The sequence below is a fragment of the Drosophila arizonae genome, chromosome 3, assembly GCF_054131065.1.
Source record: "Drosophila arizonae isolate 15081-1271.41 chromosome 3, UAZ_ARI_1.0, whole genome shotgun sequence".
Lineage (NCBI taxonomy): Eukaryota > Metazoa > Arthropoda > Insecta > Diptera > Drosophilidae > Drosophila > Drosophila arizonae.
The window spans coordinates 22,596,309-22,611,811 of NC_142923.1; the positions used below are offsets into that span (position 1 = coordinate 22,596,309).

Below are 15,503 nucleotides of genomic sequence, written 5' to 3' on the forward strand. Positions count from 1 at the left end.
AATTTAATTAAGCTCAGGTCTGATATATATATAATATATATAAACATATATATGTAAGACAGTGTTAACTGTTTGCTTTGGTATGCTTTAAACAAAATCTGCATAAAATTCAAGCTGATTTATTGATTGTAGTGTAAGAATTCAAGGAAATCAAAATGCAAATGGTTTTTATACAATTCTAGACATGTAATATATATATTAATCAAATATATATAGGTATATATCTTAACAAAAAGCAAAATGCTTAAAGTCTTAAGTTTAATGTTGAATCAAATGTTTTAATTGATAAACAGAAGTCGAACAAATTATGGCTAAACATGTAGCACATATACGTTTCATTGTAAAGCAGTGGCAGTGTACTTTTAGCAAGCACTGTGCTGTTTCGAGACTTGAGCAATTTTATGTTAAACTGAATTAATTTCAAACTGATAAGAAACAGTTTGAGAGGCAATAATTCAGTTTGACAGCCACTGGCTCGAACGACAGCGCGTGTTGTCTTCGACTCGTGTAGCACTAGCAATTAGTCAACATTAATTGGATTGCCTTTAATGCATATCCATATTATACGATAAAGTGAATTGTAATCTAATCGACACCGACACGTTATTAGCACACATCATCAGCGCAACGAGCGCATGGCAATTATATTATTGCTGGCTTGGTTAGCTATGCCACGAGTAGGACACGATAATTTCGTTAACACTCTTGACATGTGATTTTTAACTCTATACATATATATAAATTAATATATAAGCTCATATTTGTTTTCAGATATACCCGCCAATGGGCTGTACTTTCTAAGCTATGAGATCATGACGGACGAGTACAAGCGTCGCTTCAATCGGCCAAATGTTGATCTGATTCCGGCTATTATCGCAGGTGGCATGGCTGGCATATTTTACTGGATTGGCGGTATGCCGGCCGATGTGCTGAAAAGTCGTTTACAATCTGGTAAGTTTGGAGGGCAGTTACATCAATAGAATTCGTAGTCGTTGTTTGATCTAATCCAAATCTGATTCCATCAGCTCCCGATGGCACGTTTGATGGCATAAGGGCAGTTTTTAAAGATCTAAGGAAAAATGATGGCATCTCTGCACTATATCGGTTTGTTTTTACGTTTACAAACTAGTAATGCTATATATAACTGTATTTCCTTATGCTTTCAGTGGGTTTACACCCGTTATACTTCGTGCGTTTCCGGCTAATGCGGCGACCTTCTTTGGAATTGAGCTCGCCAACGCAATCTTTCGTCACGTCGCGCCAAATTTTTAAGACATTTTACACCAATTTTAATAGAAATCATTTTTAAATTAAACTTGAAAAAAACTCTAGTCTGCGAATGAACTGAATGAAAACTTAGCTTAAACATATAATAAAACTCTTGTCGGTTCGGTTCGACTAAGCGATACCCTATCAATCAAAACCAAGAACCATCTGCGTTGAATCAAAAGGATATTTCTTAATTCGTATTTATAGAAAACTAAGCTATAGTTCAAATTGAAGTTATACTTATGCTCAGGACAGTCGGACAAGCTTGATTCAGTTTGTCGTCCCAAGCAACAATATGTAAAACAAAAAATCTCTCTTTAAGTATCATATACCCCATAAAAAATCTTTTGAATAACTCGATCAAAAAATATATATATTTTTTCTAACGTTTTGACTCAACAATTTTGAGCAATTTACAATTTGTAGCTTAAGGACTAAAATACAAAATATGTTGATTGTGATCCGTGTAACAAATTTATAAAAGAAAGCAATCTTATGCGATATATCCTCGTAATTTTCGTAGTATCAATAGAAAGGCATTAACAAATTGCGCTACAACTAAAGGAATATTTTTCTTGTGTTTTTTTCTTTTGAATAGAGACAAAATCTTGCTTATCGATATGAAATCAAATTGTAACAATTTCAAGGCTCACCAGGAACCCAAATTTTTGGAATGAAAAAGTGAAAGTTTTACAATTCCACTTGGCACTTAAGATCTAAGTTGAGATTATTATTATTATTATTATTATTATGATTATGTTTAGGCAATCTTGCGATCGTGATTATCAAAGTTAAACATCTGCCGCTTCATATTCACATGCTTGGATATGGTATATGGCGATAGCAGCATGGGCAAGACATTTGGAGCCTTGAGCTCTGGCAGACGAATGTTGAGCGAATTTTGCTTGGGCTGCTGCGACTGGTTGCTCCAAATGGGATCGATCCAGAAGGGCAATTTCTAGTGCAGAAGAGCGTGAATAGAAAGTGTATATATATTTATCAAATTCTTTTAGCTATTGTTTATTAGTTACCTCAGATGGTGGCGTATCGGGCTTGGGTGGCTCGTAGCAGGAGCTAATCGGTGCCACATTCAAATCATAGAGATCTCGTCCAGAGTCCAGATGATGCGGCAACAAGTTCGACATCTGCTGCTGTTGTTGCTGGCGCTGGCGTTGCTGTTGCTGTTGTTGTTGCTGTTGCTGCTGTTGTTGCTGCTGTTGCTGCTGTTGCTGCTGTAGCTGCTGCTGCTGATAGAAGCTCGCCTGACGACGATACCAAAGCTTGCCCGCCTGCGCATAGGGCATGGCTTGCGTGATGGCCGTGCTGGAGGTAACATCACCAGGACACAAGCTGCTATTCAGCTCACAGGATGTATTGAAGGAGCTGTTGCTGCTGCTGCTGCCGCCGCTGCTGCTGTTGCTGCTGCCGCTGCTGCTGCTGTTGTGATAAAACTGCTGCGAGCTATTGAGCGAATTCTCCTTGTTGCTGCAGTTGCTGCACAACGAGCTGTTCAACATGGTCGACGACAGCACCGAGCTGTTGGCACTGGGCGGCGAGCACTTGGAGTTGGCGGCCAATTGCTCCTGATATGCCTGGAAGCTGTTGACGGACACCTGCGGCTTGAACGCCCCATTGCACACGCTGCCCATGCTGCCGGCATACTCATTGGCAATGGCTCGGGTCTTGTGCGGTGGCGGTGCCTGTGCCGTAGCCGGACGATTGTGCTCGCCCAGCGGCGTGCGAGCGCTGCGCTGTGCCTTGTGCTTGGCATAGGGCAGCTTCAGTGAGCCAAACAGATGCTGATGCGTGGCACCCGAGCCAAGGCGTACTGTAAGAGATCGATTCTCATAAATTAATAGATGCTTGTAAGTTAAATTAAATTTGTAAATTTATATAAATTTAATTATTTATTTTCATATATGTATTTATGAATCAAATTTAATAATATTTGAATTTTGTTTTATGAGTTTTTAAATTTAGTTTTAAACAAGTAAGAAGACTCTAGTCGAGACTGCTCGACTAGGAGATACCCTGAACCCTCTAATCTGATATTCTAATCAGTCTGCACTTCTTTTCGACACACATACATACACACGCACGTATTAGAACGCGCTCAGTAAGCAGCGACTGCGTGTGGGCAACATTATACGAATTTATTTGTTGAATAATTATACCCTGAACCCATTTTCAATGGGAAATCAGGGTATAATGGTTTTGTTGAAATGTATGTAACAGGGAGAAGGAGGCGTGGCAGACCCCACAAAGTATATATATTCTTGATCAGGGTGACGAGCTGAGTTGATTTGGCCCTGTCCGTCTGTCTGTCCGTCTGTCCGTCTGTCCGTATGTATGAACGCGTCGATTTCAGAAGATATAAGAGCTAGAGACTTCAATTTTTTTTTTAAAATGTCCGTAATTACAGCCCGCATATCAAGTTTATCATTAAAATTCGATAACTCATCCCGATCTTTTTTTTATCGATAAAAACCCTTATCGAAAACCAGTTATAAAATTATATCTTCTACACCTTTATTGCTAGAGTCTCCAAATTTGTAATGTATGCTTACATGCAATTTATACAATTTCGGTTTTTGTTAAAATTTACCCCCCACCCTTAAATTCACCCCCTCACCCTCACTTTTGTAAAAAGCGTATTTCAAATACTAGAGACTTGTGCTTTGGCAATTACATGCATATCCATGTTATAATCATAATCTGAAAGTTTCATGAAGATCGTACGTCCAAAAAAAGTTATTAAACAATTAAGTTCTCATAGTAAGCGCACACTGCAGCCCATGCGTGTTTATGCGTGGGTGCTTGTGTGTGTATGTGTTTGTGTATGTGTGTGTGTATGTGTGTGTGTATGTGTATGTGTGTGTGTATGCGTTTGTGTATGTATGCGTGTGTGTGTGTGTATGTGTGTCTGTATGCGTGTGTGTGTATGTATGCCTGTGTGTGCGTACGTGCCTGTGTGTGTGTGTGTGCGTGTTTCTTATGTAAGCTGAAAGACGCGAAAAATTATTGAAATATCTATTGCTCCAAGGGTTCAGGGGATCTCGTAGTCGAGCAGTCTCGACTAGAGCTTTCTTACTTGTTTAATTTCTAGACGTACAATCTTAATGAAACTTTCAGAGCGTAATCATATGGTGAAAATGTATGTACATTCCAAAGCAGTACTTGAAATACGCCTTTTACAAAGGTGAGGGTGAGGGGGTGGATATAGGGGTGGGGGGTAAATTTTGATAAAAACCGAAATTATATAAAATAGATATAAGTCTACATTTAAAATTTGGAAGCTCTAGCTCTAGCTCTAAAGGTGTAGGAGATATAATTAAATAACTAGCTTTCGATAAGGTTTTTAATCGATAATAAAATATTGGGAGTAGTTATCGATATATAAAGAAAAACTTGATATGCGCGTGATATACACGGACCTAGGAAAAAAAATTTCAAGTCTCTAGCTCTTATATCTTTTGAGATCGACGCGTTCATACATACGGACGGACGGACGGACAGACAGACGGACAGGGCCAAATCGACTCAGCTCGTCGCCTTGATCAAGAATATACCATTATACCCTGATTTCCCATGTTCAATGGGCTCAGGGTATAAAAAGGAAGAGAAGGTAAAACTCACATTCGCAGTTCACATTTAGGGCCACATCGCTGCGCTCCTGCGTGGCGCCCATGTTGATTGTAAAGAGATCATCGTGCGCCACAATCACCGAATACAAGTTGGGAAAACCATATTCGAAGGTGGTGCTCAGGCCGCAGTCCAGGCTGTTCTTCAGCTCGTACAGATACATGCTGGGGCGTTGCTCCAGGAGGCGCACAATGGACACCAAGAAGCGCATGAAGGGCGTGAGTCGCACGCAAGGCTGATCAACCTCGATATAGATCTAAGAGTATAGATATGTTTATATACATGTAGGTATATTCATGGAGTCTGTTATATCACCTCTATGGCATGTCGCATGGCCCGCAGCGCCGACTCAGTCAGCTGGGCCTTGTGCTTGGCATTGAAATCGCTTAGGAATTGCGCCTGACTGAGTGGCTCCAGCTTGGGCGATGCGGACTCTCCGCTGGCTGCTTTGGCTCCCGCCTCGCGCTGCAGCAGCTGCTTGCAGGCGCGATAGCACAGCTGACGGAACTCCACATCGTCGTTGTGACAGATGAGCCAGGTGGCCTGATCCTTGTTGACCAGCTCCACATAGGGCAGCAGCTCAATGGCGCTGGCTATGTCGGGGGCGCCCAGGGTCTGTGGCAGCATTTGATAGCCAAATTTCTTCTTGTGCAGCTTCAGAACTTGCTCCAGCTTCATGCAGTTCGTGGAGTTGCCCGTCACGTTGCGTATCAGATCCTCGCACTGTTCGGCAAACACACGTCGCGCCACCTTGGGCGACAGCACAATCTTCTTGTCCTCGTCGCTGGAGAGCTCCAGCTCGACGACGCCGTGTATGGCGTCCATGAGATCGGCCAGCTTCACGAACCCAAAGTCGCTCAGGCGGCACTGGTACGCGAAATGATAGTGATAGGAGCGCACAAACTTCTGGAACGATATGGTGTACTGGAGTGCGTTCTGGAACAGCTCAACCATCTCGCCAGCAAAGACGCAGGTCTTCTCTAGCTCGGCGTTGGTCTGCTTGCGCTTTGGCATCGAGATTAGGATATCCTTGCCCTGCTGCACGGGGCTGATCACCACAATGTTGCTGTTGACCAGCCCGTCCAAGATGTCCACAATGTCGCAGACGCCATAGTCGGTGACATCAAAGTTACGATTCTGGGTCTGGGCAAAGATGCCCGGCAATTGGGACAGGAGCACCGAATTGTTGCCATTGGCGCGCAGCACCCGCAACAGATCCGAGGTGAAGCGTCTGATCTGTGTGCGATGGGTGAGCGTTATCTGGCGATTCTCGCCATCGCCCATGATCTGGACCACCGAGGAGAGCGCCTCAAAGAGCTCAATTAGCTTCGTGTAGCCATAGTCAGCCACGCGGCATTGCTTGCCGAAATGATTGTGATAGGCCGGTATGAAGCGATTGAACTTCATCGTGGACTTGGGCGACATCTTCACCAGTTCGATGACCTCGCGTGAGATCTGAAAGAGCGGATCGGCCACAGAGTTCTTGAAGTAGCCGCTAGAGCCGCCATTTCCATTCCCATTGCCATTGCCACTGCCATTTCCACGCTCGCTGCCATTCAGGCTGACATTGGCCAGGTTGCTGTTGCCGCTGTTGCTGCTGCTGCTGGCGCTGGAGCTGTTGGTGTTGCTGCTGGTGCTGCCCGCCGTTGGCAGGTCCTTGTTGAGCTCCAGCCAGCCGAGAATCTTGATGCCGAAGTTGTTCACCTGTATCTGTATGCCCTGGACACAGCAGACCAGGTGCTCCAGATTGACGCCGCTCTCGTTGGCAGCAATCTGCACCTTTAGCTGACCCTCGATGCAGTGCAGCAGAGTGGCGACGGGTATGTCGCCCGGATGGTGCTTCAACAGCGGATAGATCAGCTGCTGTATCTCGGCTATGGTCATGCACACATTGGGCAACGGTTCGATCTCCTGCTCGGCCCAGCCCTTGTGCTGCTCGCGCTTAAAATGGATCGTGCAATAGGGCACGCTATGCTGCAGTCCCTCCATCAGGGGCGAACTCTCCAGCGTATTGACCAGCTCCGGCTGCAGACTAATGAACTTGTCCTCATTGCTGCCCGCATTGATGGTGCAGATATCCTGCATCTTGTACAAATCCAGGACACTGATTGAGGTCTTGAAGCGCGACTGAAACAGCTCACGGAACTTATACATGGGCAATGTATAATACGGAACGTCCTGTAGGAAAATTGAGGAGGAATCGATTGATTAGAAGAAAAGATGAGCAGGTGAATATTTTGTATAATAATGATAATTGTATAATATTGAAGATACATAAATTATAATAGAAATTCATGAGAAAAATGAAATCAGGAATTGGAAAAAAAAAACATATTAGGAAATTTTTATAGTAGGAAAAAATGGGAAAAATGGAATCAGTAATTTTTCATATATTGTAGAAAAAAGAAAAATATTATTAATATTATCATAATATAAATAAATAGAAAATATGGAATCAGGAATTGAAAAATTGAAAAACAAATTTATCAAGGAAGGATAAACAAACATTGAAGAATAGTTGAAAAAAAAAATGCTTTTGGGAACTTTTATAATACAAATTAGTGGGAAAATCAGCATTATAATATTTTATTATAGAATATATTGCATGATAAAGTGAAAAAAGTAAGAAATATTTGAAATAAGTACGAGTACTCAAGTAGGGTGTGCTTGATTAAGAGACATCTAGAGCGCCCTTTGTGGGAAGCTGTTCCATTTTCAATGGGAAGAGATACCCAAGAGCCTGCGAGAACTTGTTTCACTTTTAAAGGGAGCTCAGGAATCAATGGAATTGGGAAAGAGTGAGATTTGCACAGAGATCTGAATTCTCTCATTTGAACTGGCATAAATCACAGAATATATAAAAATGTCTACTATCAGGAGGAAATATACTCTTTATATATTATCTGGTATTTGAAATAATATAAAAATATAAATTATTATTATTATAATAATAAATTATTATAATAATCAAGAATTGAAAAAGAGGTAAAGAAGTATTAAAATCATATGGGCAAATAAAATGAAGTAACGTAGTAAAATTAAAAATAAATAATTTCAAGGAAACACATAAAAAATATAGAAAATAGCTGGGGCTTTATAAAGGCAATTTATTTAAAAGAAAAACATTAAAATGGAGATCGTATCAGAACTATATTATAAGTACACCAACCTTCAGCAGACCAGCGACCTGGCAGCGCAACGTGTTGATCTCCGTGAGGGAGGAGTCGCGCGTGTAGCTGACCAGCATGCGTTTGTGTCCAATCTTCTTGCGGTGCAAATTGGAGACCACCTGCTTGGCGAACTGGAGGACAAGGCACAATACATATACACTGTAAGCATTTCCTTAGGGATTCCAGCACTTACATAGAGATCCGGCACGGTGACCTTGGCGTAGCTGCTCGCCTCAAAGTTGAGCGAGACGACCGGCGTGATGGGCTTCAGCTGATTCATGAGGAAATTACGCAAACTGGTCTCATCCAGCGAGTAGTCCAGATTGGTGATTTGCAGTGTGACCGCATCGCTGGGATCGGTCACACTGGCAAAGGTGTGAGCTGGTGTGCTCGACTCGCCGTTGGAGCTGCTGGCACAGCTATTGGTGGACATGGTGGAGGCGCCCGAGCAGGACATGGACGCCATGCTGGGCGCCATGGTGTTGATGAGGGCATTGCCATAGCCGTAATCTGCAGCTGTGGCGGCGGCGCTGCTAGCTGCAATGCTCACGGTGGGCGTCATCAATGGACCACTGCTGGTGGGCGTGGCCAGTGGAGTTGTCTGCTGCTGCTGCTGCTGCGGTTGCTGATAAATGGGCGCAAAGACTGGCGGATAGCCACCGCCATAAGCACCAGCTGCACCTGGACCTGCTCCACCCCCAACACCTCCTGGACCCGAGCCCAGCCCCTGCTGCTGCGGCTGCTGTTGCTGATGATGCGGTTGCGCCATCGTCATCAATGGGTGACCAGTGACCGCTGCCATGGCAGCTGCGGCCGCGCATGCCCGATTGTGATTGTAGGGCATATAGCGATTGCGATTGTAGCAACTGGCGCTGCCATTCGCATGCGCGTATTGGCACACCTCCAGCTGGCTGGGCATGGGCGGCCCACCCGTGTACTTGTGCGGCAGCATTCCGGGCGGCGCCGTATACTCGGGCAGTCCATTGAAATAGCGCAAACCTCCAATGCCGGCATTGTTGTTGTAGTCCGCGCAGAGAGCCGTCGGATAGAGCTGCGATTGGGCGCCATAGTAGGCAGCGGCTGGGTTCTCGGCGCCAGCATCACCCGGCCAGCTGAGAGAGACACGAGAGATTAGGAGTGACAGAATGAGTGGGTCAGAGATAATATTTTTACAAATGTAGATATGTTGAGATCTTATGAGGGAAGTATTTAGGATAGAATGTTGGTCGGCGGAATTCAATGAGATTTAAATTTTTTTTTTTTTTTTTTTTTTTTTTTTTTTTTTTTTTTACATATCCTACGAAATAATCTATCTAGTAGAAGTAGATAAAAAAACCTAACTTATGAAAATTCGGATTCTCTTAGGATACACAAAATATATATATTTCTTTAAATTTATATTTGTGTATGCATACATAAATACATTTTTTTTGTTTATATTATCATTAACAATTTTTTTTTTTTTACATTATCTTCAATAATTAGTTTATAGTTGCATAAAAATATGAATATTAAGAATATTGAATATTGAATTCATATGGTTTATGTTTTGTTTAGTGTTGTTTAGTGCAGTACTATTATTTTTATGAACTGAGGTAAACCCTATAGAAAACTGTTCAACAAATTAACTAAACTAAACAAATCCGCCTTTCTATGCGATTTTCAAAGTTGAGCTTTGTTGTTGTGAATTACATTGCATTTAGAATCCTACTCAAGGAAAGGGCGCTCTTCTAATCGATTCTCCATATTCTCAATTGAATCATATCATTTTAAAAGTTTTATGTTTGGTTTCGGATCGGTATTTTCGCCATAGAATCAAATTATATAAAAACAACTGTATATATTTTTATTCTCATGATATAATTTTATCTATATTAAATATCTATTTTTTCTTTTTTTTTATCAGATTTTTTGCATATTTAAAAAGCCCCTAATAGGCTCCTCAAAAGTTTAATTAAATTTACTTATATCTCTGTCCATCCTAATACTCTTCTTCCTATGAATTTACATAAAATAACAAATATCAATAACAATATTAAAATACCCATTATAAATTTTTTTCCCTAATCAGCTTAGTAAGGAATGTAATGCCAATTAAGTTAAAACCTTAATAACCAAATGAGAACAAAAAATGTGATATTATAATATTATGTAGAGCAAATAGAATAAGAATATTTACAAAATTCGTCACATAGATCAATTGAAAATTGTAAACAAGTGTGCCCTTTGCAGGTAAACGTTTCTATAACTAATGCGAGTCGCACTTACCTGTACAAACGTTCGGTCATTTCGTATAGCTTCTAGGCGAAACTAGAATTGGAATTATAATCTCTGGACTTATGTTAACGGGCAGCTCAAAGTATCTATCGATGCCGGTGCTTGGCACCTGCTGGACACGCGTTTGATGTTTTTCTCTGGAATTCACACAAATAGAAAATCCCCAATAATTGAATTATATTTATATGCATGTGGAATTATGCGTTCCATTTGTGTTCTGGTGCCGGTGCCGGTTCTGGTTCTGGTTCTAATTTAAATCAAAGCAAATGCAAAACATTTCATCTAATTCATTAATTCTCGGAGACTGCAAAGATCTATAAAAGAGTTAACACGATACAATTTGCATAGGCACATCAATTAAGACATATCCAATTGATCGACTGAGAGGGGGTGCATGACAAGCATATACCCTGGGAATTGTTGCTGGAGTGAGAGCTTGCTTGATTCGAAAATAGTATAGGAATGAAGAGGGGAGAGCTGTGCTTTCACCTTTTTTTTTATGTTTATAACATAGTATATGGAATAAAAAGATAATATTAATTATGGTCTTATATGATCTTCCTCATAAAATTCTGAAGCAAGAATAAGACTAACCGCAAAACATGCGAATCTTTACTATGCTTAAGATACTAATACAAAAACCCAATTTTTAGCTTATATAAATAAGAATCCAGTTAGTTTTTGGTTGGATTTGATATATTAATTCCCTTAGTTCCATTTCAATTCGATTTTTTATTTTTACAGAGTATTTGTGATTGAAGAAATTCTACGAATCTTGATGTATGCAATAAACTGTTGAAATGAAACAATTTACTCAAGCACATCAATAAAAAGATTATTATATTAAATATAAATGGAAATCAATAAAGGAAAACCAATAAAAACTAAAAGGGAATAAATAACCGGCTTTACGGTGCTAATTAAATAGCCAATGTCAACACAGTGCAACGATGGGAAACAGGGAGAGAGCGAAAGAGAGAGAGAGAGAGAGAGAGAGTGAGAGTAAGGTGAGAAAGGGTAAGTGCAAAGAATATGCAGAGATAGAGAGATCGAGTGTACGAGCTTCCAGTGCATTCTACTTTTTTTTTTAATTATACGAAACACAAGTTTAGTATGACAGTTTGCCAGACAGTTAACTGTGTATGAATACAGTTACAGATATACAGTGTGACGAGATTAATTTGTAAATGCAATTTAAATAGAATACAAGTTGATCCGCATTAGATTGATTGATTCACTTTTAATGGAATAATTTAATAATTACAGAGTTGAGCGACAATTGCGTATTCGAAAATGGGCATACAACAACTAATACCCTGTTAAATGTTCCAATTCAAATTTCGTATATAAGGGAATGAATTATAATACAGTAAAAATATATTTTAGAATGATATTCTTAATGTTAGAGATTAATATTGGATATAGAGAATTGAACAATTATAGAAATGACTTAGCTGAGGTTCTAAATTATTTCTGACGCAAATCACTTTTCACCCTAACGTTTAATTATTGCTCAAACGCTGTAATCTATCGGAATGCACGTGCTTTCGTTGAGCATGCAATTAAAACGCAATTAAATCACTTTCGTACCACTGTAATTTTGTTCATATATGTACTCACGTGTGCAGCGAAAAACCCAGAAATGCAATAAAAAGCCACCCAGCACGGGATCGTTTAAAAATACTTATAATAGTTAAACAAAATCAATATTTGTTTGGAACTTGTTAACTTATCGATGCGAAAGAAATTTGAAACAAATACAAGTAAAAAAAAATAAAGTCTCTCTTTTGTGAAATAAAAATATTATTTTAGTAAACAAAAATAAAGTAGAATAATAAGAACTCTTAAGCCGCGTGGTCTTAAAGAAAAGATTCAATTAAAAAAAAAAAATAACACTGAGGACAAACAAAATTTTGTGGCTTCTGGGCTTCGTTTCTGCGTGCGCGTATATCTCTCGAGGGCAACTGAGGCGCTTGGAAGGAGCTTTGGCGCCAAGGCGCGAAGTCAGGGGCGATCCACGACTCACGTGTGTAGATTGGAAGTGGGAAATTAGGGTTGCCAGGTAGGCGTAACGATTCAGTTGACCTTCCAATCGAGAGCAAATGGAAGGGAATCTGCCTCTTACACAGGTTTCCAGATGCGGAACCGTTTTTTTTTTGTGTTCGATTGTAGCGTCCTCTTTAAAGTTTTTTTTTCTTTTGTTTTTTGTTTTTTTGTTCTTGTGCATTTTGATCTGTTATCTGAATTTTTAATGTGCATAGGTAAATGTAGCAAAGTTCCCTTCACTTTCCTGGGCATTTGCGTCACTTACGCGCAGTGAGCTGTGAGCCGACCTCTATAATTGCTAATAACAGCATATGCCGCGCTTGATTTGCCTTAATTGCCAGTTGAATTAAAATACTTAACGGCCAGGTAAGCAGACTTATATGATGCAAAACTATTCATATACATCCTATATGTATATTATATATGTATATTTAGATATACGTAACTCTTGCATTAGGCATATAATGTAGGCGTTGCTCTAATATTATATAACCAATTTAAATGCGATTAGAATACGTGTTATTGAACCCCTTGAACAATAGTTAATTATAGCTAATCATCTACCCCCATACCAAGCCCAAGTATGTCCAACTAGTATGCCAGCAAACTATCTCAGTTGACAACTCTCTTTGGTTCGAGCACAAGTTTCTAGAATAATAGAAATTCTCGCCATTCAAATAGTGGTTTCTAAGTGAATGAATAAATATATACGTATATACAGTGTATATGTATATATTTATTAATTTTATCAGTCTTTAGGGTCGGCTTGGGCAGTTACTGTTGGCATCCGTTCAACTCGCGATAGGAGACTGAAGATCTTCAAAATGTAATATGGAAATACATGGAATATACATATATATATTGTTCATGAAATATCAATTATACATGAACAATGAACCAAAATATAACTATAATTAAAAATAAAATAATTTTAAATACTAAGAAATATATAATATAAATATATAATGAAAAAAAATATATATTGAATTTATAATTGCTTTTTATATATTATAAATAAGTTTTTCAGTCCATTTCATTAATTTATTTATAAGAGAAGTTCAAAAAAATTATTTATTTATTCATATATAAATTATTATTAATTATTATTGTAAGTTAAAAAAATATTGCAAATAAAAAAGAAACAAAATTATACCTTAGTAAGCACAGCAACTAAATTATATGTAAAAATAATAATAAAATATATATATATATATTTTTTTTCTACTTTCCTTTTATTAAAATTATTGGTCTTATTGGATTTTTTAATTAATTAATTTTATTTTATTTTATTATTTTATTTATTTGCCATCTGTCTTATACTAAACAATAAGCAAAAAAAAAAAAAAAATATACATATTTAATAAAGATAATAATTCAATATTTTCGAGTATAACAATTTTTTTTTTCATTTAATCTAAAAAATTCTACATTAATAAACACAACAACTAAATTATAGTAAATATAATAAAATAAATATAATTTCTTCTTCTTATTTTTTATCAAATTTATTGGTATGGGATATTTTGAAAATTATTTTTATACATTAAAAACTAAATAATAAATTGTATATATGCATATTACATTTTTATAATTTTTAAAAGTATTTGTATAAATTAAACAAATAGAAAATAATAATATAAATAATAATACATATGTTTAATATCTATATGTTTGACAAATATGCACTTGATTTTATTACGTTGTATTTTATTACGTTATTAATAAAAACATAATTAAAAAAAATAATAATAAAACAAATCATATTTAAAATAATAAAATATGTTTTGAATATGATCTGCATTAATAATTATTTAATTTAAATTACTTTCTCCAACAGAGCATGAGCAATTTTATAGAGAGGGTATTCGTTAGTAAGCATACATTACCTCCTGGATTAGACACGCAATTTTTGTGCTTTCCATTGGAATGTTGAGCCAAATGCGACATATTTACAGTTACTTCTTCGATATGTGCTGCGCAGCTGTGGGCACACGCTCTTTTGCTGATCTCCGCTATCGCACTTTCCAGCTTCCAGTCCTCATATGAGTGTGTTTGAGTATGTGTGTGGATATGTGCATGGGATTGCGTGGGCGTGTGTGTGTGTTTCTTCTTGTATTGTATTCGCTGCCTTCCTTGTTGTGTCGCTTCGTTCAACGACTTCTTCAGCTGGGTATTTTATTTTGATTAGAGATTTCGTTTCGCTTAAGCTTAGTCGCGCTCATCGAGCTCCCCCATCGAAAGACAAAATAGAAAAGTGTTCAGTGTGCGGTGCTAAATCAAAAGACTTGCTATATAAATACATTTGTTCCGTATATGTACACACATATAAATCAATGTAAAATATAGTTCAGGGCTTCGGCTAATTAGACCAACGAACGAGCGTCTCGACTTAATGCTCGCTCAGCGGCATGACACAAAGAAACCAATTGAATACAAAAGTGCAATAAGCTGATTACTACCAACAACTATAACTGACCCAATTTGGGTTCGCCGTGTGGTAAATTAAAAAAGGTCTTTTCGTTACCAACCTGAACAGCTGTTGGCCTAGCTGACAGCAAAAAAAAAAAAAAAAAAAAAAAAAAAAAAACCCTAAAGGCTGCCACCTGTTTCTGTCTGTCTGTGGATGTCTGATTGCAAGTCTGCGTCGAGTGCTCTCGGCTCTGATAAGACTTATGACGTTCCAGTTGGATGCTCCAAAAGCTCTTTTTTCACATGTAGATTATGCACATGTACTCTTATATGTATAATCTGGCATGCATACAATATAGATCGCTTAATATTGTTATATATAGCACATAAAACATTTCAATCATTGGGTTGTGCTCTGGTTCATTTAAATTAAAATTCATTCGATCGCTGGCAGTTGCCAGCTGATATAGACAGTTTTTTTAGGCTGAATTTCCGCATTATCTGAAATTGCTCCTGCGATGAGACTATAATACAATTCAATCTAGCGTTGTCAGTGCAAGTGGAAAAATTATTTATAAAAAAAAAAAAAAATTATATATATATATATATATTTAGTAAAAAACACATTCGAAATATTTAATAAAATTAAATAATACACAAATTCGACGAAAATGTTTTCAAGGCCAAAAA

General features: G+C 38.2%; 3 protein-coding genes across 4 annotated transcripts in view; 2 read left to right on the forward strand and 1 right to left on the reverse strand.

The window, feature by feature from the left end:
- The first annotated feature begins 88 nt into the window (after window positions 1-88).
- Window positions 89-1,934, forward strand: LOC149269907 (congested-like trachea protein). Of its 2 annotated transcripts, none has more exons than XM_089463664.1 (4): window positions 89-712; window positions 772-951; window positions 1,026-1,104; window positions 1,167-1,934. In XM_089463664.1, the coding sequence occupies exons 2-4, from the start codon at window positions 813-815 to the stop codon at window positions 1,270-1,272; spliced, it is 324 nt and encodes a 107-aa protein (XP_089319790.1). In that variant the 5' UTR covers window positions 89-712; window positions 772-812; the 3' UTR covers window positions 1,273-1,934. The 2 variants fall into 2 exon arrangements, with proteins under 2 accessions (XP_089319790.1, XP_089319791.1); XM_089463665.1 differs by having other exon boundaries at window positions 89-677.
- On the reverse strand, window positions 1,626-12,352 carry Marf1 (meiosis regulator and mRNA stability factor 1-like protein). The gene is made up of 8 exons (XM_018002357.2): window positions 11,979-12,352; window positions 10,350-10,495; window positions 8,275-9,193; window positions 8,081-8,212; window positions 5,227-7,089; window positions 4,906-5,167; window positions 2,301-3,097; window positions 1,626-2,227 (listed from the first exon to the last, which is right to left on the reverse strand). The coding sequence occupies exons 2-8, from the start codon at window positions 10,367-10,369 to the stop codon at window positions 2,030-2,032; spliced, it is 4,191 nt and encodes a 1,396-aa protein (XP_017857846.1). The 5' UTR covers window positions 10,370-10,495; window positions 11,979-12,352; the 3' UTR covers window positions 1,626-2,029.
- Window positions 12,353-15,267: 2,915 nt separating this feature from the next.
- The window catches only part of LOC108610335 (scavenger receptor class B member 1), a 35,066-nt gene continuing 34,830 nt past the window's right edge, over window positions 15,268-15,503 (forward strand). Inside the window, exon 1 of the mRNA XM_089463642.1 lies at window positions 15,268-15,503. Coding sequence (XP_089319768.1) covers window positions 15,485-15,503 — 19 coding nt within the window. The 5' untranslated portion in view covers window positions 15,268-15,484.

Bases quoted from the DNA above. Each gene is read 5' to 3' on its own strand.
- LOC149269907 (XM_089463664.1), top strand. From the start codon at position 813: ATGACGGACGAGTACAAGCGTCGCTTCAATCGGCCAAATGTTGATCTG. The intron at 952-1,025 runs GTAAGTTTGGAG...TGATTCCATCAG, and splicing joins GAAAAGTCGTTTACAATCTG to CTCCCGATGGCACGTTTGAT. The intron at 1,105-1,166 runs GTTTGTTTTTAC...TTATGCTTTCAG, and splicing joins GGCATCTCTGCACTATATCG to TGGGTTTACACCCGTTATAC.
- Marf1 (XM_018002357.2), bottom strand. From the start codon at position 10,369: ATGACCGAACGTTTGTACAG. The intron at 9,194-10,349 runs GTAAGTGCGACT...TGTCTCTCTCAG, and splicing joins ATGACCGAACGTTTGTACAG to CTGGCCGGGTGATGCTGGCG. The intron at 8,213-8,274 runs GTAAGTGCTGGA...CTTGTCCTCCAG, and splicing joins TCACCGTGCCGGATCTCTAT to TTCGCCAAGCAGGTGGTCTC.